At 41.1% G+C, this 22,280-nt stretch overlaps 1 protein-coding gene and 1 pseudogene across 6 annotated transcripts in view; both read right to left on the bottom strand.

Moving 5' to 3' along the window:
• The window catches only part of LOC142846344 (uncharacterized), a 34,878-nt gene extending 13,394 nt beyond the window's left edge, over window positions 1–21,484 (bottom strand). For 2 of the 6 annotated variants that reach the window (XM_075966723.1, XM_075966718.1), the window contains exons 1-9: window positions 21,233–21,304; window positions 20,902–20,979; window positions 6,396–6,531; window positions 5,304–5,395; window positions 4,603–4,711; window positions 3,041–3,121; window positions 2,286–2,371; window positions 1,656–1,782; window positions 325–408 (exon numbers count right to left, since the gene is read on the bottom strand). In XM_075966723.1, coding sequence (XP_075822838.1) covers window positions 325–408; window positions 1,656–1,782; window positions 2,286–2,371; window positions 3,041–3,121; window positions 4,603–4,711; window positions 5,304–5,395; window positions 6,396–6,420 — 604 coding nt within the window. In that variant the 5' untranslated portion in view covers window positions 6,421–6,531; window positions 20,902–20,979; window positions 21,233–21,304. Of the gene's footprint in view, window positions 1–324; window positions 409–1,655; window positions 1,783–2,285; window positions 2,372–3,040; window positions 3,122–4,602; window positions 4,712–5,303; window positions 5,396–6,395; window positions 6,532–20,901; window positions 20,980–21,232 lie in introns of all 6 variants that reach the window. The other 4 variants (XM_075966719.1, XM_075966720.1, XM_075966721.1 and 1 more) reach the window with 4 other exon arrangements.
• LOC142846827 (anaphase-promoting complex subunit 10 pseudogene) lies at window positions 18,196–20,531 on the bottom strand (annotated as a pseudogene).
• Window positions 21,485–22,280: the final 796 nt, after the last annotated feature.

Here is a 22,280-nt window from a genome sequence, read left to right as displayed (position 1 = left end):
GCATAGGATATGGTGTCAGAGAAATAGTAATTAACAAATTTTTCTATTAAAATTAAATGGGATAGTAAATAGGATAATCAGAGAAAAGGGGGAAAGCGGTACATCACAGACGCTATACGTTAGCTCTTCCTATTAGAATTGTGTTCCAAGGACCTCAGTCTTCAGATTCAAGGTGATCTTCTAACAGTCCCTTTGACACACTTCCAAACATACAGAACTTGACAATAACAAGCAATGTTTTCAACAGATATAACAGTCCCTTTGACACACTTCCAAACATACAGAACTTGACAATAACAAGCAATGTTTTCAACAGATACTAACCTTGGAGAATTCCTTGCTCCACTATTGTCAACTCTACTTTCTGCTCCAACCAAGAGATCAGGCTGGGTTTGAACAACTGACCTCCTAAACAGAGACAGATACATCACTGGAGTCTCAGACATACTCCACAATGACAGAAAGCTACATTTCTCAAGAGATACTTAAAATTATTAACAACTCAAAATACAAATGTTTATGCTATTGATGACAAGAAGTTTTCTGTGACCCACCAAATCCATTCATAACTAAATGCACATTTAAGAAACACCAGTGAAGACCAAGTCTGTTGATGGATACATGCAATCTCTACATGTAATCTCAGCATTCACAAGCCTGAGGCAAAAAGGTCACAACTTTCAGGCCAGTCATGGCTACAGGGCTAACTAGTGAGATACCAAAAAATGGCTGAGCATATAGTTCAGTAGTAGAGCACTTGCCTAAACTATACAAGGTCCTAAGTTCAATCCCCACTACTGCCAATAAATAAATACTATTTAATGACATGTAATATTCCTATGACTTCATTATTAATGAAAAGTCTATGTTTTAAAATAATGTAAAATAAAATGCACTAAACTATTTCTCCCAATAAGATCTAGTAAAAGTAATGAAAGTGTTATAAAATCACTACTACCGCTACTCCCCAGGGATACAGATCAAACCCAAAGCCACATATGTCTAAACAAGCACTCTACCACAAAGAAACATACCCAGCCATTACTCTTTATCCTTACATGGAAAAAATAATCTTTATCTTATCTTTAAAAACAGATTCATGGGGCTGGAGAGATGGCTCAGTGGTTAAGAGCATTGCCTGTTCTTCCAAAGGTCCTGAGTTCAATTCCCAGCAACCACATGGTGGCTCACAACCATCTGTAAAGAGGTCTGGTGCCCTCTTCTGGCCTGCAGACATGCACACAGACAGAATATTGTATGCATAATAAATAAATAAATTTTAAAAAAAAAACAGATTCATAAAGATTGCTAAATCAAAACAACAACCAGGTTTGATAGCACACATCTGTAATTCCAGCTCTCAGAAACCTGAGATAGAATACTGACAGCTTAAAGCCAGTCTGAGCTATAGAGTAAGACCCTGCCATAATACAAAAACAAGTCAAAAGGAGAAACAATCTCAAAATAACACTATTAGTATAGTAATAGTTATGCTACTAACTACCATTTGGTTGAGAACTACCATGATGGAATAATTATATTAAGGAAGGGATTTAATCTGTTATTTCTCACTGTTCTCTGAGCTGATATCACATTCTAGAACACTATTTATTTCTGTTAGTTTATGAAGCTAGAACAAACGTTGGCAGTCTCACCTACTGTGGCCAGGTTCCGGTAGTTCTCCAGCATCACGTCTCTGTAGAGGCTTCTCTGAATTGGATCCAGTGAAGTCCACTCTTCCTGGGTAAAGTCCACAGACACATCTTCAAAGGTCACTGCATCCTGAAAAAGGAAGTAACATATATATATAGAAGTCTAAGGTCCCTATAACCTGTCTCAAGTCTCAGTATTTCTAGAACATCTCTATCCACACTCACTCTGTACACATTGTATACTCATGGATGTTGGGACACACTCCCAAGACATTTCAAAGTGTTATGTCATTACAAGTGAATTTACGGCTTTAAAAGGGAGATTTTCATCTTTACCATTTGTCAGAACACATAAAATAATAAATACCTCACCACTAACAGAACTCAAGACACATGATTACTAAAATATGGAGATAATTTTCAAGGTATTCCCTCACCTAAATAAGACACGTGCCTTTGGGGAAAATTCAACCAGGGATTTGTCATGGCATAGGTTTTTGGTTTGCTATGAAGCCAAGTCTACCTATGAGAAAATGCCTTCTAGGCCAGTTTCATATTAACTTTAGATTTAAAAAAAACTGCCAATCTTGGTTAAGTACATAAAATAGGAAATATACTGTTTATTGAACTTACCACCTGCTGTGTCTCCATGAAGGTATGTCTTGTCAAAAAACCTTGCTCTAGTGTTAAATCTTTGGTTTGTAGATGTTTTTCCAATTCTGGAATTAAACACACAAAATAAGATTAGATTTAAATAATAGAACAGTATATCAAAGAAGTTAAAAATGTCTCCGTGCTTTTTTAAATAAACCTGTTAGGCAAACTGGAGATTTAGAGGAAAATTCGCTAAATATTAATTCTGTCAAAATTAATATGTGGTGGTAATAAAAACATATCACCAGAGAGAAAAAGGAAGAAATATCATCAAAGTACAGCATGGTATGGTGATGCACACCTGCAATCCCAGCACACACAAATCTAAGGTTGGAGAATCAACTATTTAAAACTATACCATAATGAAAAAAGAAAGAGAGAGAGAAGCATTTGAGGCAAATTCCAGGATATATAATTGAAACTGTTCTACCACAGCACACAAACATAGAGAGACAGACAGATGAAAAAAAGAAAAGTAAATAAAACAATGAGGTTGGCACTCCAGGAGCAGACAGTGAGTCTCTGAGTTCAAGACCAGCCTAGTGTACAAAGTAAGTTCCAGGTCAGTCTGGGACACACAGTCACTCAAAAAAAATGTAACAAGCAAAGCAAAAAGCAATTAACTTGAATCACAAAATACTATTTTATGAGATCACAGAATTTTGGGATAGACATAAAGGAGAGTTGATAATGATGTATGCCACTGATCAGTATTATTCTTCACAAACATTCACCTTGAAGAACTCCTCTCTGTGCGGTTACCAATTCTTTTGTCAAGCAAGTCAAAGCACTGGGCTTGGTAAGTGTCTGACATCCTATACATAGACAAAGATGCATTAATGGAAGAGATGGCAAACTTTTCTATGATTCAGGTCTATAATACATTTTTTTTCCCAATACAAAGTCTCATGTAGCCCAGACTAGCCCCTCAAACCTATAAATCTACTGGGATTACAGGCAGGCACAATCAAATGCAGCTTTTGGTCTACAATTCTAATAAAAGTAGTTAATTATTTCAGAAAGACTAAAAAGACAAAGCCTTATGCCATGATCCCAAGAATCTCTGACTACTGAAATACAAATCAATTTCATATTCGCATTTCTGATGCTCTAGCATTTTAATCAAACAGACAAAAATAAATCCTAGGCAATAAACAATTAATTTTATAAGTATTATAGTTCACCTAATTCAGATAAAGTCATAAGAAATAGAATACTAACTAGAAATTATTATTCAATGTATCAAAGGTAGAAATATAAACATACATTTCAACAGAACTAGGTGATCCACATTTTAAGAAATACCACCGTGGGTCACTGAGATAGTTCTTCAGGTAAAAAGTTTCCCACATCTTGACTGACAACATCACATTTGGGAAGAGGGAACCTCAACTAAAGAATTACCTCCATCAGATTAGTCTGTGAGCATGTTTGCAGAACTTTTATTTGATTGCTAATTGATACAAAAGGGCCAGGTCTGTATAAGAAAAGTAGACGAGCAAGCCAAAGAAGTAAGTGTTCCTCCATGGTTTTTGTTTCAGGGTCTGCCTATAGGTTCCTGCCTTGACATCCCTTGATAATAGACTATAACCTTAAGCCAAATAAACCTTTTCCTCCCCAAGTTGCTTATTTACTCTGTTTTATTACAGCGACAAGACTAGTACACCAAATACTAAGAAGTTAGGAGCAATGGTACACAGCTGTAATCCCAGTCCCAGCACTCCTACAGTAAGATGAGGGGCAGAAACAGGAGAACTGGCCAGAAGTGCGGTGGCAGAAATCACAAGGTGGAGCAGAGCACTGACTCCCTGTGAGCACTCCCTGATTCCCACAGGGACGCTGCTGGTACATGTGCACCTGCACTCACACAAAACAATAAATAAAAATAAACCTTTTGGTTTTGTTTTTCTAGACAGAGTTCCTCTGAGTAGCCCTGGGTTGTCCTAAAACTCACTCTGTAGACCAGGCTGGCCTCGAACTCACAGAGATCCACCTGACTCTGCCTCCTAGGTGCTGGGATTAAAGGTACACATCCATCACCACCCTAAATCTTAAAGAAAAAAAACAGCTAGTGTGCTAGGCATGCAGCACAGTAATGACGCACACAGACAGCATTTACAAGGCACTGAAGTTTGCTATGCATCCCCATAAAACTAATATCATATGTTTAAATATATTAGAAGAGAAACTGCTATCACTGTTATCAGTGGATTTGACAAAGATCCAAACACATTAAGTCCATGTGTCAGCTCCACATGAAGGAAGCATCTGTCATAAAGAATAACTACCAGCTTACCTACAGAGGCCAGCTTTGTAGAGTCCCCCACTGCCACATCACTAGGTATGCTCTTCTGAGTTGGGTCCTTTGTAGACTGCTCCTCTTGAGTGAAATCCACAGCCTCACCCTGAAAGGTCACCAAATCCTTAACCACCCAAAAATGCCTGCTTCAACCAAGTTAATATCCCCACCAATCCTCTCAGGAGACTAGGGATGGGGAACCCAATGACCAGAGAGAGCTGCAAGTTCTCGCACTGCCTACCGTGGGGCTTGAGGGTCCTAGATAGGCTCCTCTGTATTCACACCTCACTCTGTCCATTTACTCTAATCATGGAACCTTAATGACACGTTCCAAACGTTTTCACCTCACCACACACTGGCCTTTCTCATCTTCCTTCTTTCTTAATAATACTCCTGGACATACTGTATAAATGGGGTAAATATGAAAAACAAAGTCTTTGAGAAAAATGAAACTTTCGCTTTCTTATTATTTTTAATATATAATATATTATTATATATTAAAAAAATTTTAAAAACACCTGGCATTTGGCATCACAAAAAAACACTATACTAATACAATTACAGCAGTGTGAAAAAGTTCCTCTCCTATGATAATTAGCCCTTGTCAGGGGCATTATTCTCTTTGGTAATCCCTGGAGACAAACTGGTCTGCATGGAAAGATGTATACCTCCATATGCAATGAAGTTAGTCTTCATACCTTATTATAGTTTTTCAGGCAATCAACCAGTGTGCTTTCCCCCTCTGTTTCGTCTCCTTGGCTGCAGACTTGGGCCCCAGAAAGAGGACTTCCTGGAAAAAGATACAACAATCCAAAGCTGCCAAAAAGCCCACATTCAGAGAGAGTGAGAAGTGGGAAAGAGAATTAGAGAGGGAGAGGGAAGTCTGGAAGCATATGCAAAATAATTCATTTCACGTCCTTTCATTTCTGGATAATAACTCTAGAAAATATTTTCTACCACTATTTCGTATTTCATAGGTGACTTTTCAAGGACATAAAATTTCTTAGTGTATAAACTGATGGCCAAAAAGCCATAAATCTGTATAGATAGCATCTATCAATTTTGAAAAATGCATTTGTGCCTCTGTATGTAACTGTACAAAAGCTACCAAAATGTGAATGATGTTTACTTTGAGCAGTGTGGATAAAGGAAAATTCTGATTTTAATCACATTTTCTGTTGTAATTTTAAAAACAGTTTTACTCTGTGAAATAACAGATCTTAAATGAGCGTATTTCCACTCCTCTCCCACTGCAAATGCTAACTATGAGGTATAAATACTACATTCAGTAGTCTGCCAGTGGGTCATTTCACAGCACATACTAACATATCACGGTGCATTCCTTGGATACATATAATTTTTGTTTACCATGCTTCAGTAAAGTTGAAAACAAGAAAAAAAAGCCCACATTCACGGAGAGGATGGGAGTTCATCTGTTTGCAATTAATACATAACTCAGTTCACTCAGATAATTTGCAAATATAACCCTAGTAACCTACACTGCCACAGCAGGGATTATTACAGCAAGAAGATGCAATGGTGAACTGCCTTGCCCACCAAGAAAAATACATCAGTTTTGCTTTAAAGCCAAGGAAATGTAAGTTCTAAGAAATATAACTCTGAGTTTGCCTATAATGACAAAAATCAGTTATGGATTATGCAGTGTCTGTTCCCAAGCACACACTAGAGGGCCTACCTCAGCACTCCACAACATACTGGTAGACCTCTGGCTCTACACTGGGTAGGAGGGACCTACAACAGATTGTCTCAAAAATAACAACAGGACTCACCACAGGACAAACTGGTAACGTCCATCCTTTGAGTCTAATGGTAAAATGTGTAATCAAATTCTTCTGTGACTCCAAGGATACGCCAGGGAAACTCAAGTATCAAAGTGGAAAATGATGATATTCATTTCTCTTTAATCTGCATCAATCAAAAAGCAACACTTAGCAGTCATCAAGCTCTCTACAGGTGAGACAATGAAAACCACTAAAAATGTCTACCTTGTAATATGGATTCATTAACAGCACCTGCACTGACTGAGGAATCGTATATATTTGTTGTATAAGAAGAAAGATGCTCCATGGGCTCATGTATTTGAACACTGGTCCTCAGCTGGCAGTCCTGTTTAGAAAGATTATGGAACCCGTAGGAGGTGCACCCTTGCTTGAGACTATACCTTGCTCAGGGTGGCCTCAAGGCTTTATAAGACTCATCATCCTATTTCTATTCTCTCATCTGTGTGCAGATGAAAATGTGATCTATCTACTTCAGACAGCCATGCCACACCTTCCCCACCTATCCCTCTGAAACCACAGGCTAAAATAAATCCTTTCTTTCTTAAGTGGTTTTAGTTTCTTATCACAGCAACATGAAAGTAACTAATACAATATTCTAAGATACACTAAAACCTAAATGTATTTATGTGTGTATGTATATATCAAAAATGCTAACCTAAAATAATAACTCCATTTAATGAATTATTTGAACACTCCTTGACAACAGGTATCATAATCACTATATAACAAAGCAATCTGTACTCTCAAAATAAATGACTATTCAAGTACAAAGTAGTGAGAAAGGGAGAACGGGGACATTAATCTGGGTATGTCCCTAAAACATCACTTTGCAATGATTATCAGACCCCACAATAAGCACATATAAAGGGCTCAGGAAAGTAAGCACATTAAGTTGCTTAAAATACAAGATTCTGCGCTGGAGCAGTGGCTCAGAGGTTAAGATCACCCTCATAACCATGTATTAACTCCAGTCCCAGTGGATCTAATACCCTTTGTGGGCATCCTTGGGCATTGGAAAATACATGATATATAGACAAAGCACCATCTTAGTTACTACTATAGTGATGAAACATCAAAAGCAACTTGCTGAGGAAATGGTTTATTCATATTATACTTCCAATGAATAGTCTATCACTAAGGAAAGTCAAGGCAGGAACCTAGAAGCAGTAACTAAGGCAGAGGTCATGAAAGAATGTTGTTAATTATTAGTACCTGGCTTCCTTTTTCTTGCTTGCTCAACCTACTTTTTTATGTACCCCAAGACCATCTGCCCAGGGACAGAACCACCCACAGCAGGACATACCATTTCATATCAATCATCAATCAAGAAAATGCCCACAGGTTTGCCTATAGGCCAAGCTTATGGAGATATTTTCTAGAGTAAGGTCCCCCTCTTCCCAGATAAACCTAGCTTGTATCAAGCTAACAAAAACAAACAAATAAATACCAGGACACATTCATATACACAAAATAAATCTATTTCCTAAATTCTACTTGACTCTAAGGCATTGTGATCAGAATCTCCTTGTCTTACAGACACACGAGAGCTAGTATCGACTAAAGTTTAGCCTCACTCAAGTCTGACCATAGGAAGACTAGGTATTTGATTCCTGCCTGCTGCTCAGGTAGAAAAAAAGGAGCACATAAAACCATTATAAAGATTCAGGGGTCCATTCATCAGTTAGAACTGCAGACACATCACACCATATACTTGCGTGTCTAAGTATCTGAAGCAAGTAAGTATGAACATATTTCCTGCCTGCTATACAATACTGTATGTCAAAAAGGTCATGCATATAACAGATCCTGACTAAACAAACACAAAGCCATGGAAACCCTGGATGAGGAAGACATGTTATACCAAAGAATCTAAAGATAGGCCATCTGACAACCACAAAATACATCTTTCACAATGGATAGGGCATACTCTCCAAGATAAGAGTCTTAACAAATAGTCTAAAAATGTAAAAAGATTGAAAAGTATCTGTAGGACCCAGCCATGACAAGCTCAATAGAGGCCTGAGTCTCAGTAGTTTACCCTGAGGCAATACCTGCTTCCAAGAAAGACCACAGACCAGATACCACCCAGGAATAGACCATCCAAAGGAAATTCCTAATGTTCCAACCATTGTAGATAGGATCGCCTGCCAGCACACAACCATCGCTTTTCACCAGGACATCCCTAGACAAATGTCAGCCAATCAGGGGTTCTGACCTTAGAAATCCCTCACTCCTATCTTTACTACTATAAAACCCCACCCCCAACTGAGCTGGGGCTCTCTGATCACTCCAATTCAATACATTGGACACACAGAGAAACAGAGTTTGCAAACTTGTGTAAGAATAAAGGCTCTTTGCTTTTCCATAAAGGACTCAGGTCTCCTAGTTGGTTTTGGGGAGCTCCATAACCTAGGCATAACAGTATTCAAGTATCTTTTCATACTACACTGATTCAAACTAGAAAATCTACAGCAAAAACAAAATTAGAAAGTTCAAAAATAAATAAGAATTAACAATACAACTTGAACAATGCGCTTGGAATTTTAAAAAGAAACCTAGATGTTAAGTGGAAATTTTATGGGAATAAGCATTTCCCCCCCCCCAAAAAAAAGTAGAAGGAGCAGCAGGCTGTGTTCCTGCTACCTGGCTCCCAGCCACCTGGCTTAGCCCCAGAAATAACAACACACAAACTGTATTCTTTTAAACACTGCCTGGCCCATTATCTGTAGCCTCTTATTGGCTAACTCTCACATCTTGCTTTAACCCATATTTAGTAATCTGTGTAGCACCACGAGGTGGTGGCTTACTGGGGAAAGATCTTAACCTCTTAACCTGCATCCAGCTCGGAGAGGAGAGCTACGGCGTCTGCCTCACTTCCCTTCTTCCCAGCATTCTGTTCTGTCTACTCTACCCACCTAATTTTCTGCCTATCAAAAGGCCAAGGCAGTTTATTAACCAATGAAAGTAACACATAGACAGATGACCCTCCTCCATCATTTCCCCTTTTTCTGTTTAAACAAAAAGGCTTTAACTTTCTCTCTCTCTCTCTCTCTCTCTCTCTCTCTCTCTCTCTCTCTCTCTCTCTCCATTCTTTAAATTACAACACTGGTTCCCTGACCAGGAAAGGCACTCCTGGCACTTCCTCCTGCCCACTGGCAGTTTGAGGCATGCCAGGTCCCTGGAACCCATCTAACACAGGCATGATTAGGGAGCACCCTCTTCTCTACCTCTGGCCATTTTCCACGAATGAGGACTCATCTCTCAAGCATGGTTTCTCACCTTTTGACATCACTAACCCCTGGTGTCAAGCAATCACTGAAACAGTCTGTTCTGTCCCTTTAAGAGATAAGCCCCGTCCACCCCACCCCCTCAAAGCAAGCAGATCTTCCTTCTGCTTCTGGCCTGAGCTTTTTCCTTTCCATCTCTCTCCCAAGAGGCTTCTGCTTCTTTCCCTTCTCCCCACTTCTCCCCATCCCCTTTTTTTCTCTCTCTGCTCTTCTCCCTTTCCCCCTTTTCCCTTTCCCCTCCATAACCCACTAAATAAATATCTAACCTTACTCTATGCACAGAATGCCTATCCATCTCAGTCTCTCACCTGCCATGTGGCTCCCTGCCTAAGACTTGCTGCTCCTCATGGCCCGCTGCCCACTGCTGCCACTCAGTGACCTGCGGCGTTTTATTTTTACCATAACAACCACAACTCTTTCAGTCTCAAAGCCATTGCCCCCCCGCCCTTTGCATGGCGAATCACTGGGCAGCCTCTGCTTGTCCCGCTTCTCAGAACCTCGGGTTCTTTGGCCCCTGCTCCTTGAATGATGACTCATCAAGTAGCTCGTGCTTTCTCACAAACCTCGCTTGATAAAAAGCTATTGGATCTCTTTCTGCCTCACTCATGGGGAATAAGCCTACCAAAAATGCACTTTCCCACACTTTATATCTTGATATGGGACCTCTGCAACATTCTACCAGTGATCCTGATGGAAGGTCTCACCCATTCTCTTTCCCCCTCCACCAATAAACCTCTTACATTAACTTTGTTGGGTTCAGCATGTTTGCTGTGGCAGAGCTACCCACCTGCCCCACCCTTATCAGATCCACTCTCTTCCATCTGCAACAAATCTGCTTTCTCATCTGCTGACAGATTTTCCTTCTATTCAATACCAACAACTGGGTCTCTGGCAGGGTTATCCACCTCTGACCATTACCCTGGATGTGAGGCTTCCTTTCTCAAGCACAGTCCTTTTCTTGCCTCTGGCTTTTCTCAAAGTCCTGGTACCAGGCGACTGTGTTTCTTTCGGACTCATAGCCCTTGGTCCCTGTTATGCATTTAATGAATCTCTGAGCAGCCTACGCTGTCTTAAAATCAACCCTCTTGATTCCTGGGACGCTAGGAAATTGCAGACCCTTGGGTCTCACTTCTCTGCCTCACTCATGGGAACTGTGCCACCGTTTATACCTCCTTGTTCTCATTGGGATGTTTTCTGGAGACCCTAATCAGCTATTGTTGCAGGACTACCAGCTGTTGACCACAGAACTGGAGCACAAGATTACCAAACTGGTCCAGGTGGTGACCAGCAGCACCTAGAGATACTAACTCTACAATGATGCCCTCAGTAATTAACCACGTGTTTCCTGGTAGATTGACTAGGAGTGTCCAGGTAAGGCTGTGGTGATGAGAAAGGATCAGGTGCTTTAAGTAGACTTGCATCCACCTCAAACAGCATTTTGCCAGTCCAAGTGGTGCCTAACAATTCCACAGAGCCAGAACAGTGAAATCAAACAGCCAGCTACTCTGGGATATGGCCAGCACCCCAGCTTTCTCAGGTTCCCCAAAGATGAACAATACCTCCCCATAAGCAGGAAGTAGCCACGAGAACACAGCAATCTCATCCCTGCTCCACCTGATACCCCTTCTAACTCCTCACCTTTTTATAATAAAACGGGAGGAATCTTAGTATTCAGGCATCTGTACTGGCCTGTCCTTGGGGTCCTGACAGGCTATATCTTCAGCTGCAACCACGAAAGGCACCTCCTGTGCACATTCACTACATTCCCTTTTAAAAGGTGGGTCTTGCCCACCTCCCATCTCTTTCTCAATCTCTCTCTCTGTCTCTCTCTCTCTCTCCTTCTCTGCCGGTCCCCCCCCACCCCCGCCATTGCCTCTCTCCTGCTGTTCCTGTCCCCAGAGGCCAGACTCAACCCTCCCACACCCCTTTTCCCATTCCCTTTCCCCCAATTAAAAAAAAAAAAACCCTCCATGTGAATCCAGAGCATGGTGTGTTTCTTGCTCATGCTGTTTTTTTTTTTATTACAACAGACCTGATGCCAGTTATGTGAATAAAAGCCTCTCTTTAAAATTTATTAATGGTCAAACATGATTCTCTAAATGACCCAAAACATTTGGGACCTCATCTTTTATTTGGGCATTCACCAGATCTACCTTTTTCTGATTGGCCTTGGGATCCTAAAGGGTCCCAGCATACTGGAAGACAAGAAATCAGATGGGCCCAGCATTTGGAAGGAGACACCTACAGGTTCTCAACCTTTAGACTGTGAGAAAAGTAGAATCAGAAAACCTCTGGAGGTGTAGGTAAGGATCCTGTTTGTCTGTAGAGCCCATTTTTGGCACTTGTAGAAAAGCTCGATACAGGGTTAATCCCTGAGCCAGGGGGTCCACTGGGACACCACTGGCCTTTGTTGGAAAAGCCAAGATGAAAATCAACTGTTGGATGTATGAATGAAGATAGCTACCAAATGTTTATGTTATCTGCTCCGTCCCTCCCCCACCCCACTCCGGACTGTGGGGATGTTCATTTTAAGTTATTTGACAGATCTGTGTTTTTGTAATTTGTTACAAATGTGGAAGCCAAGAGTCAGGTTTGTTACAATTTGTTATCTCCTAATATTATGCCCTTGATCTCTAAGGGTATGTTCTAGTTCTAGATGAGGAAAGACTGAAGGAGCAGGCCAGCTGTGGTGTGCACACACACAATCAGTATACACTCCTCGCTGGTTGGTACCCAGTGTCTCTCATCTCCCTCTTGCAGCATCCTGTCAAAAGCAAGGGCTCAAGAGTTTTTATATCTAAGCCCTCTTTCTTCTCAACTTAACTCTTGTACCTCCCCTTGGCTACTGGGTTCAGTTTTACAGGAATTTAGGTGCCTTTTTGGTATAGATAATATTAAATGTGTTTTATGCCTGTTCTACTTCAATGAAAAGCTGACTCTGGAGTTGGGATAGCTCCCCCTCCTCCAGACCCAAGCATATGTGTTTAAAGGTCTGCTCCAAAATCTCTGTTCCCTGCTAGACAGGCCACCAGACTGCATGACAGAGAAAAGAGGGCAAACCACGACAAAAAAATAGACTATTCCCAATGGTAACTGTTGCTACTCATTTCGTACTCTTTTTTGTTTTAACCCTAAAACTTTTGCTACTGCATGACTCTTATCTCAAGATTTGTAAGACTATTATGTAAACTTTCTGTACCTCAAGGTTTATAAGTTTATTTACCCAATAAACTTACTAAACTAGTTAAAGATTTGTAAAATCTGGGTCTGAAGAGATGGCTCAGTGGTTAAGAGCATTGACAGCTCTTTCAGAGGCCCTGAGTTCAATTCCCAGCAACCACATGGTGGCTTAATGTGGGGAATCTTTCAGCCAATAGCTTTTAAGAGACCACACCCATGGCTCACAACCATCTCTAGTGGGATCTGGTGCCCTCTTCTGGCATGCAGGCAAACATGAACATAGAGTATTATATACATAAAATAAATCTTTAAAAAAATAAAATGTAATCATTTTTATTTCTCCATCAAGACAACATAAATGAAGTTTAGTTTACAGTGTTTAATAACTCATTGCCCCCTTTTTTTAAATGGCTAAATAACATGTCTTCTGGTTGTCAGTAAAGAAAACATGTTTTTGCGAGTTAGAGAAAACATGTTTTTGTGAACTAGTTGTGACCCCACCCTGCCTGCTGACTAGAACATTAGATGTTTTCCAACAGCCTGCAGGTGCTTCCCTGTCCTTCATCTGACCCAGCAACCGCCCATCCCGCCTTTGACATAACCAATCATAGTAAATGCCCTTAAAATGAGCCAATCCCTGCAGTTGACAAACAATCCACTGTACTCCCTCCCTGAATATGTATTTTTTTGCCTTTAAAAGTAGCCTGTAATAGCTAGTCGGGGCTTCTCTCCCTTGCCTGGCTGAGAAGCCCGTTTGCGCAAACAAGAATAAAATTCCTCTTGCTTTTGCATCAACTGAACTGGGGAGTGGTTCCATGGGGTGACCCTCCTGAGGAGTTAGCATCCCTGAGTTGGGGTCTAACAGTTTTATCTCAAAATAATGTCAATGGGTTAAACCAAAATGTTTGTCCTTGAATGTTCTCAAAATTCACTGGGTTTGCAAGAATCAGTGATGGGATATATGCAAAAAGTCTTCCAGTAATTTTGCCAAAGGGCTATGATCAGACATATATACCCAAGCTAATAGAATACATCCGTTCAGGACCCAGAAGACTAGGCCTGAGAAATCCATTTAAAGGTGCCATGCCAGAAAGTGCTGCCAGAAGCAGAATCAAGAAGGAAAGCTCCAGAAAGCTGCCTTAAAAAGAACAAAGAAAAATTCAGTCCAGGTTTTCTGGCTTAGGGTAACTTGCCTTTGGCCAGGTTTTGATGCCAACCTGACAGTCACTATCAGGGAGCAGCATCCCTACTTGGATCTTCTGACTTAAAATATGACTTTTAGAAGAATAGCCAAGGTTTGATGTCATCAGATAAGATCTGACCAGCGTTATGGAGAGCTTAGGATGACAGGCAGCAGGATTATTAGAGATAAAGAACAGAGGCTCAAGAAACGGTAGAACTAGGATGGAAAGGAATAAAAGAAAACTGTAAATATGGGGAAGGAGATGAGAAGCTAAGGAGTTGGGACCACAGCTTTGAGATATTCCTATCTTATGATGTACCAAGGCAATGACCTGAGCGGTTTAGTAAGAGCCTGTGGAATACCTCTCCTTACCTAAGGTCTATACCGGCTAACAGAAACTGCCTTGAAATGTGTATCTGGTCTCTTTATCTGACTGCTAGATATGGGGACCTCAATGAACAGCATCAAGTCTATCACAATTCATTATGAGAATCATTTATTTTCAGGTTTAGGACACAAAGATTTATCAAACTGAGAACCCTATGCTACATTTTATACAAGATTTAATTATTGAAGGCCTTATACAGTCTTTGAATCATATTTATTTCAGTGCTGGGTCAAAAACCAGGGACAAAAAACATGGATGCTAGGCAAGCCCTGACCCATATAACCAGCCTCATTAGTAACTACTCTGATTGAGATCCAAATTTCCAAATGCAAAGTCAAATTTAAATTTGAAACAAATTTTAATTATTTTAATAATGAATTTAATATTTTAATTATTTTATAATGAATTTAATATTTTAATTCATATCTTCTGTATGATAGCATATATGGGGAATATTTTAGGGCAATGAGTACTGATACTGTAAGAAGTCAAAGCAGGGACCTATTAAACCTTTTCCCCTTCATGTTTACTATGTAGTCACTTGCTCTTCATCTTATTGTAGAAAATCTCAACATACACTACATTCTCCCAACCACTACGTAACCTAAAGGCCAATGGTGCACACTAGTAAACTCAGCACTGGTGTGTGGGGTAGGATCTTAAGAGTTAACGGTCATAAGGCTGGAAAGATGGCTTAGTGGTTAATGAGCATTTGCTGCTCCTGCAGAAACCCAGGTTTGGTTCCCAGCATGCACATGGTAGATTACAATTATCTGTCAGTTTCAGCTCTAGGATACCGATTCAACACCGGCTCTGAGGGCAACAGGCACACATATACATGCAGACAAAACACTCATAAAATACTTTTTTATGGGCTGGAGAGATGGCTCAGAGGTTAAGAGCATTAACTGTTCTTCCAGAAGTCCTGAGTTCAATTCCCAGCAACCACATGGTGGCTCACAACCATCTGCAATGAGATCTGGTGCCCTCTTCTGGCCTGCAGGCATACATGGAGGCAGAATGTTATATGCATAATATCTTTAAGAAAAAAAAAATACTTTTTTATGAGTTCGAGAACAGCCTAGTCTATACAAAACCCTGTCTCAAGAGGAAGAAAAAAAACTTAAAAAATTAAAGCAATCCTAATTCTCAATTCACAAGAAAGTCTGAAATTCAAAAAGGCCATGGACCTTAATAAAGACCTTGTCTCAAAAGTCCTCACTCTATACTTTGCTGTTAAACAGATTTTCCATGGGCCCTTAAAGGCAACTTACCTACTTCAAGGATCTCTGACTAATATATAAAACGCATTGCCCATCTCACATATGTTGTTGTACCTCAACTATCAGGTGAAATTCTCCTGTCTCAGGTAGGACTAGAATTCACAGCCTTCAAAATCCAAAGAGCCTTCTCATTACAACAGAGGAAAATACAACCTGGTGCCAAGACCCTGCATGAATCCCACGAAGCATAACAAAATGTATCTATGCTGCCCTTTTCTGTGGGATAATGCTCTTGTACACTGTAAGGATTTGTCATTCGTAGTGGTTTAATAAAATGCCAGTAGCCAGGCAGGAAGTATAGACGGAGCAACCAGACTAGGAGAATTCTAGGAGGAGAAAAGGCAGAGCCGCAGTCATCATCCAGAAGCAGAAGACGAGAACACCTTACTGAGAAAAGGTACTAAGCCACATGGCTAAACATAGATAAGAATTATGGGTTAAATAAGTTGAAAGGGTAATTAGTAATAAGCCTGCAATAATAGGCCAAACAGTTTATAATTAATATAACCTCTGTGTGTTTATTTGGGACTGAATGGCTGCAGGATTGGGAGGGACAGAAACGTCTATCTACAACCCTTGGCTTCCCCAGTGTTCCTTCCACAAGGTTAACTAACACCAGGTGACGCCATGCTGCTGTGCACTGCTGCCTGTACTCAGCTGACCGACTCTGAAACCCCCCCTTCCTAAACAGACAGGGCGTTCAACTTCTTGACATGGCAACACAACATTGCCACTACAAAGTTCACACCTGGGACTCATACAACTGAGTTACAAAAATGAAGATCTCGTGTTTTAAGTTTATAATTTTATTTTGGGAAACATAGCTACTTCCAAGGCACAGACTGAACACTGGCACAGCCAGGTGAAAGGGCAAGCCTACTACCACTCCCCAGTCCTAGTTATAGGATAATTGGTTACATGCACTGGGTCTTGCTTAAGCTGACTGATTTGCTGGTGACAAAGCAGGGAGGGGTAAAAGAGATATGGGGTAGATAGAGTGAGCAACCCTGAAGAAACTGCTGACCAGAGGGAGCACTGCCTAGTCAATCTCTCTGGTGAAGCAGAGAGATTACAGCACCTCATTAGCAATGGTGCCCTGGGGTCTGCTATCCCCTACAACTGCTACCTTTCCTTACATATACTTCTCTACAAACCCCAGCCCTGAGTGAGGTGTACAAATGGAGCAACAGAAACCAGTAGATGCTGCAGCATTTGTCAAGGACATCCTTGTTTTCTTTGTAGTGCTGGGGGTGGAGCCCAAGACCTTCTACACACTAAGCAAATGCTCTACCAATAGGCTCAATGTCTAGCCCCTTATGGGGCCATGTAGACTACCAGGACCTTGTCAGGTAGAAAATCAAATCAAAAAGACACTTTAGCCACCTACTGATTGAAGTCATTCTAAAGATTTTATATCAAAAGAAAATCTGAAATAGCTTTTAAAAAGTATAAATAAATAAATTGATTTAATTTTGATGTATGCTATCCCAGAAAGGGACAAGAACCTAAAAGTACCAGCCCTTTGTTACCATCCTCCCCACCCACACACAGCCCCACCCTGACACCAAGATGAAATCTTTAGCAAGGCATAGTAGTGCATGCCTTTAATCCTAGAACTTGGGAGGAAGAAGTTTGAGGCCAGCCTGGTCTACACAGAGAATTCCAGGGCAGCCAGGGATACACAGTTAAGACCTGTCTCAAAATATATATATATACGCGCCACACCAGGCAGTGGCAGTACACACTGGGCAGTGGTGGCACATGCCTTTAATCCCAACACTCAGGAGGTAGAGACAGACAAAGCTCTGTAATTCAAGGCCAGCCTGGTCTACAGAGCGAGTTCCAGGTCAGCTAGGATTGTTACACAGAGAAACCCTGTCTTGAAATATCAAAAATAACCCTAACCATAGTAAATAAATATATTCACACACACAAACATGAGTGCATGTGCACGCGCACAGACACACATAAACAGGATTTTTATCTTTAAAAAAAATGTGACTGAAAAGAAAAGCAGTTCTAAGTTTTGAGAAACTATTAGACATAGACCATAGTAAAAGATACCCTTCTCTCTCTCTCTCTCTCTCTCCCTACCCCCCCCCCACACACACACACACAGGCCTGGGTATGGAGGCCCAGGAAGCAAAAGACAGATGTATCACTGCGATTATAAGGGCAATCTGGTGTAATAGTGAGTCTTAGGCCAATCACTGCTACATAGAGAAACCCTGTCTCAGTAATATTAGTAATGATGTTAATGATATTTGAGTCAGCTGACCAAAAGCGAGTTCTGAAGTCACATGGAAATGTTTTTTTACATTGCTATTTTTAACCCAGAAATAATTTATCAAAATTAAATACTTTTAAATGTATACAAAATTGCAAAATAACATGCCTTTTCCACTGGAGACATTTGATGTAAGATAGTATAAAAATGTTTGTTCAATCACTTTTGTCCTATTTTTAGTCACCATATTGAATGACACATCATGAAACTGATGGTTATGTATCTAGGGAACTTCCCAAAGGAGCTCTCTTCCACTGGTACATATACTGTCTCATGTGGGAGTCTCTTCTTTTTGTTGACTGGGTAGAACAGCAATCTGTACCATGAATGCTTAAATTGGTTTATTATAACTGTCAGTTAAAGGAACGTGAACCCAGCCATTGAAGTTGTCAAATTTCTTTAAAATTGTAAAAATCATTTCCTACTTGACTGAGATTTTACTTGAAGTGTAGCTTTCAACAAACAGATTTGTGGTCTGCATTAAAACACACATCTTCACTGTTATTTTCCTGAATTCGATGTTCACTAAATGAGGTTGATAGCCATCGGATTACCAGTTAAGTTTCTAGATTGTCATCTTGCCAATTCACTCCAAACCTAGCTTGCACAATGACAGTGACCAAACGGCTTCAGACCAAATTTCCCTTACTGTCCTTTCCACTAATTCGGATCAATACCAGGACAAGGTAACGTCTTGTTCAGTGTGGGCTTTTACTGTTAGTTTGTTTTTGTTTTCTGAGAAGCGTTTCTCTGTGTAGCTCTGTCTATTCTGGAACTCACTTTGTAGATCAGGCTGGCCTCAAACTCAGAGATCTGCTTACATCTGCCTCCAGTGTGCTGGGATTAAAGACATGCACCACCACGCCTGGCCAGCGTGGACATTTTTAAATTATTCTGGGCTACCAAAAGTCTGGTTCTCAGGGCCTATAGCAGACCTGCCCACTCCCACTGTGACTCAGTGAATCTAGGCTTCCTCAACTAGCTATACATTAGCATTTTTGTTTCCACTAATCATACTTTGACAGTTTTTCTTGCTGGGAACATCTCATTCTGTTGTCACAGTTAGCCCAGATCTCACAGGCTCAAGCAATCTCTTCCTCAGTCTCAGCAGGTAAGACTAAGCCATCAACTCTCATCAGCTAAGTTACTGCTGCAACTTTAATAGGCTAAATCCAAAGGAGGTAGACCGTAAAATTCAAATAATTAACAAATGGTTGTCTTACAATGGTTGAGCTTAGTACATGGATAGAAAGAGATCACATTAAAGCAAATATATCAACAAATATTATGTTTCTCTAATGAAATCTAGATAAAAAATAATAATAAAAAGAAATTTAAAAAGGCCAGGCACAGTGGTCCATGCATGCTTGTAATCCAAACACTAGAGAGGCTGAAGCAGGACTGCACTGGGTTACACTGAGAGTGTCGGGCTAGCCTGGACTACAGACCTTGTGTCAAAATGAGTAAATAAAATAATAATCATAATGGAACTGGAGAGATGGCTCAGAAATTAAGAGTACTGGCTGCTCTTTCAAAGGGCCAGGATTCAGTTCCCAGCACCAACCTGTAACTCCAGCTACAGGAGATCTGATATCCTCCACGGAAATTCCACTCACAGAGAGCACGGATCTACACTCAGACAAAATACCCATACATATAAAAAGTGAAAGTTTGTTTAAAAATATAATAATATTTAATAAAGTAGAAGAGAGATGGCAGAGTGGTTGCGTGATGCTCTTGCAGAGGAACAGGTGTTTCTAGCAGCAACAAGTGGCTCACACCTACCTGTAAGTCTAGCTTCAAGTGATCAATAACCCAGCCTCTACAGAAAGGCACATATATACAAAGGTACACACACAGACACCTCTTTTTAAAGATTTCTTTCTTAATGTTTTGCCTGCATATATATATATATATATATATATATATATATATGTATGTATGTATATATGTACCACCTGAGTGGCTAGTGACCCTCCAGGCCAAAAGAGGGTGTCCAATCCTCTGGAGCTGGAATTACAAATGGTTGTGAGCCACCTCATGGCTGCTGGGAACCGAACCCAGGTCATCTGCAAGACTAACAAGTGCTCTAAAACAGAGCCGTCTCTCCAGCCCCAATAAACTTTGTTTTTAAAGCAAAGCCTACATGAGGGACTATTTGACAAAAGAGAGGGTGGGAAGACGCAAGAAATTGTAAGATCAAAATGCAGAGTGGAGATGTATAAACACATAATGAAACCTATTGTTTTCCTGCAATTTAACACAAAGATTCTAAGTGTTCCTGACACATGCTCCCCCAAAGAGAAAATAATTAAGTTCGAATATACTACTTTAGAAAAATAAAGCCTCATCCACTCACTAATAGAGTTCCACTTATTCAATCATGTGTATGTACTAATGTGTACCACATGAGTGTAAGTGCCTGGTCTCCCCATCCCCTCATAGCTGGAGTTACAGTGTTAGAAACCACTAACAAGAGAGCTGGGAACCATATTCAGGTCCTCTGGAAGCGCCATGTGAGCTCCTAACAACCAAGTCATCTCTCCAGTCCCAAATTCCAGTGTTTTGTAAGCCAGTGCCAAGCTGCCTATTTTTCACTTGTACCACTTTATAGTTGGGATGAAAAGAAGGGGAAGGGATGATTTGCGGTCTGCACACCCCGAGCATTTAAATTTTTCTCTTTTTGCCAAAATGGTGCATGGCAGATAAAAGCAACAACAAAACCGAACTCATGGAATGTATCTGTTCCCAAAACGGAAGGATGCTAAAATCTAATCGCTGGCAGTGAGACGGGCTAGAAAGACAGTGGGAAGAGGATATGGGGGGGGGGGGGAAGCCCCTCACCCAGAGATTTTTCCTGTCCATCAAATTCCACCCACTGCTCACCAGTAAGTGCCAAGATGGCCAGGTCCGTGGGGCGATGAGGAGCCAAGCCGGGCTCCAACTGCGGAAATCCTTTTCCTTCTGGAAAAGCAAAATTTTTATAAGATCACCTTAAAGGCGTTCGAGGCAGCAAGGTCTATATTCGAACTATACACACACGGGGTGATCAACGCACACTTTAAGCGAGATGGCCCCCGGCCGGAGCCGGAGGACCGCTGGGCCCAAGCCTCTGAGGGGCGACCGGGCGAGACGCGCGGCCCGGGGACGAGCGGGGTCCCCACGAAGGCCACCACCAGGCCTGACTCCCCACCTCGGCCACCGCCCATCGCCTCACCCGTCTCACCAGAGCCCGTCCAGCCAGCCCGCCACCGGGGAGAAAAGAGAACGGACCGAGCTAAGCCACACCGGAAAAGACGGGGACGAGCTGCGGCTCACTTCCGTTTGCAGAGTCGGAATCCTTCCGGAATAGAAATTTCGGTTCCTGGGACTTGGGTTCGGTTGATCCCGAAGCGGAGGTTTAAAAACCGGGCCAAAGAAGGAGACAAAAGTTAGAGCAAGATTTCTGGGCGAGGCCAGCCTTTCCCGATGACCAAAATCATGGTGAAGTTAAAAACACAGCCCGGGAAGTACGGGGTCTCAGGAGGCTCACAAACCTTCCCTCCTCTTGGGTCCTGTTCTTCCCGTGTTGATAAACCAGATCTGTGAACCGGCGGCCTCTCGCCCCGACTCAACCACAACAGCCTTCAGTTTTTATATCTGGATACCCTGCTAAATTCTAACCGTTGGTGGTGAGACGGGCTAGAAAGACAGAGAAAATGAAGAGGACATGAAAAAGGAAGAAACCCCTCTCCCTGAGACTTCCTGATGAAAAAATTAGAATGTAAACACAAGTGATACAGCCAAAACTTGCTTACAGAGAAAAAGTGTGTTTTCGTAAAGACATATCCAACTGATATGTTAAAGACAAATTTAAAAACAAAATATCAGAGTCGGGAATGGCAGTGCACCCCTGCAATCACAGCACCCAGGGGCAGAGGCAGGCAATCTCCCGGAGTTCGAGATCAGCTTGCTCCATACAGCAAGTTCCAGGCTAGTTGGGGGCTACATAATGAGAACCCATCTCAAAACAAAAATGAAAATAATTGCAACAAAGAAAATTTGCTTACTTCGAGCCAAAATGCCTACATCTTGAATTTCACTGTATTAGCACTCCTCTCAACCCTAAATGTGAACAATGCACCTCATAAAATCATTGAACAATTTCATTTGCAAATGGAAATTCATTAAGAATGAGTAAACCAGTCATATATTGTATTTAATTCTTAAATGATATTTAAATTTTAAGCTTTGCTTAATCTTTAAACCTTATTATAAATCACATC

This window comes from Microtus pennsylvanicus, chromosome 3 (assembly GCF_037038515.1).
Source record: "Microtus pennsylvanicus isolate mMicPen1 chromosome 3, mMicPen1.hap1, whole genome shotgun sequence".
Classification (NCBI taxonomy): domain Eukaryota; kingdom Metazoa; phylum Chordata; class Mammalia; order Rodentia; family Cricetidae; genus Microtus; species Microtus pennsylvanicus.
The sequence above is the reverse complement of the archived record's forward strand: the minus strand, read 5'-3'. Positions and strand labels throughout refer to the sequence as shown.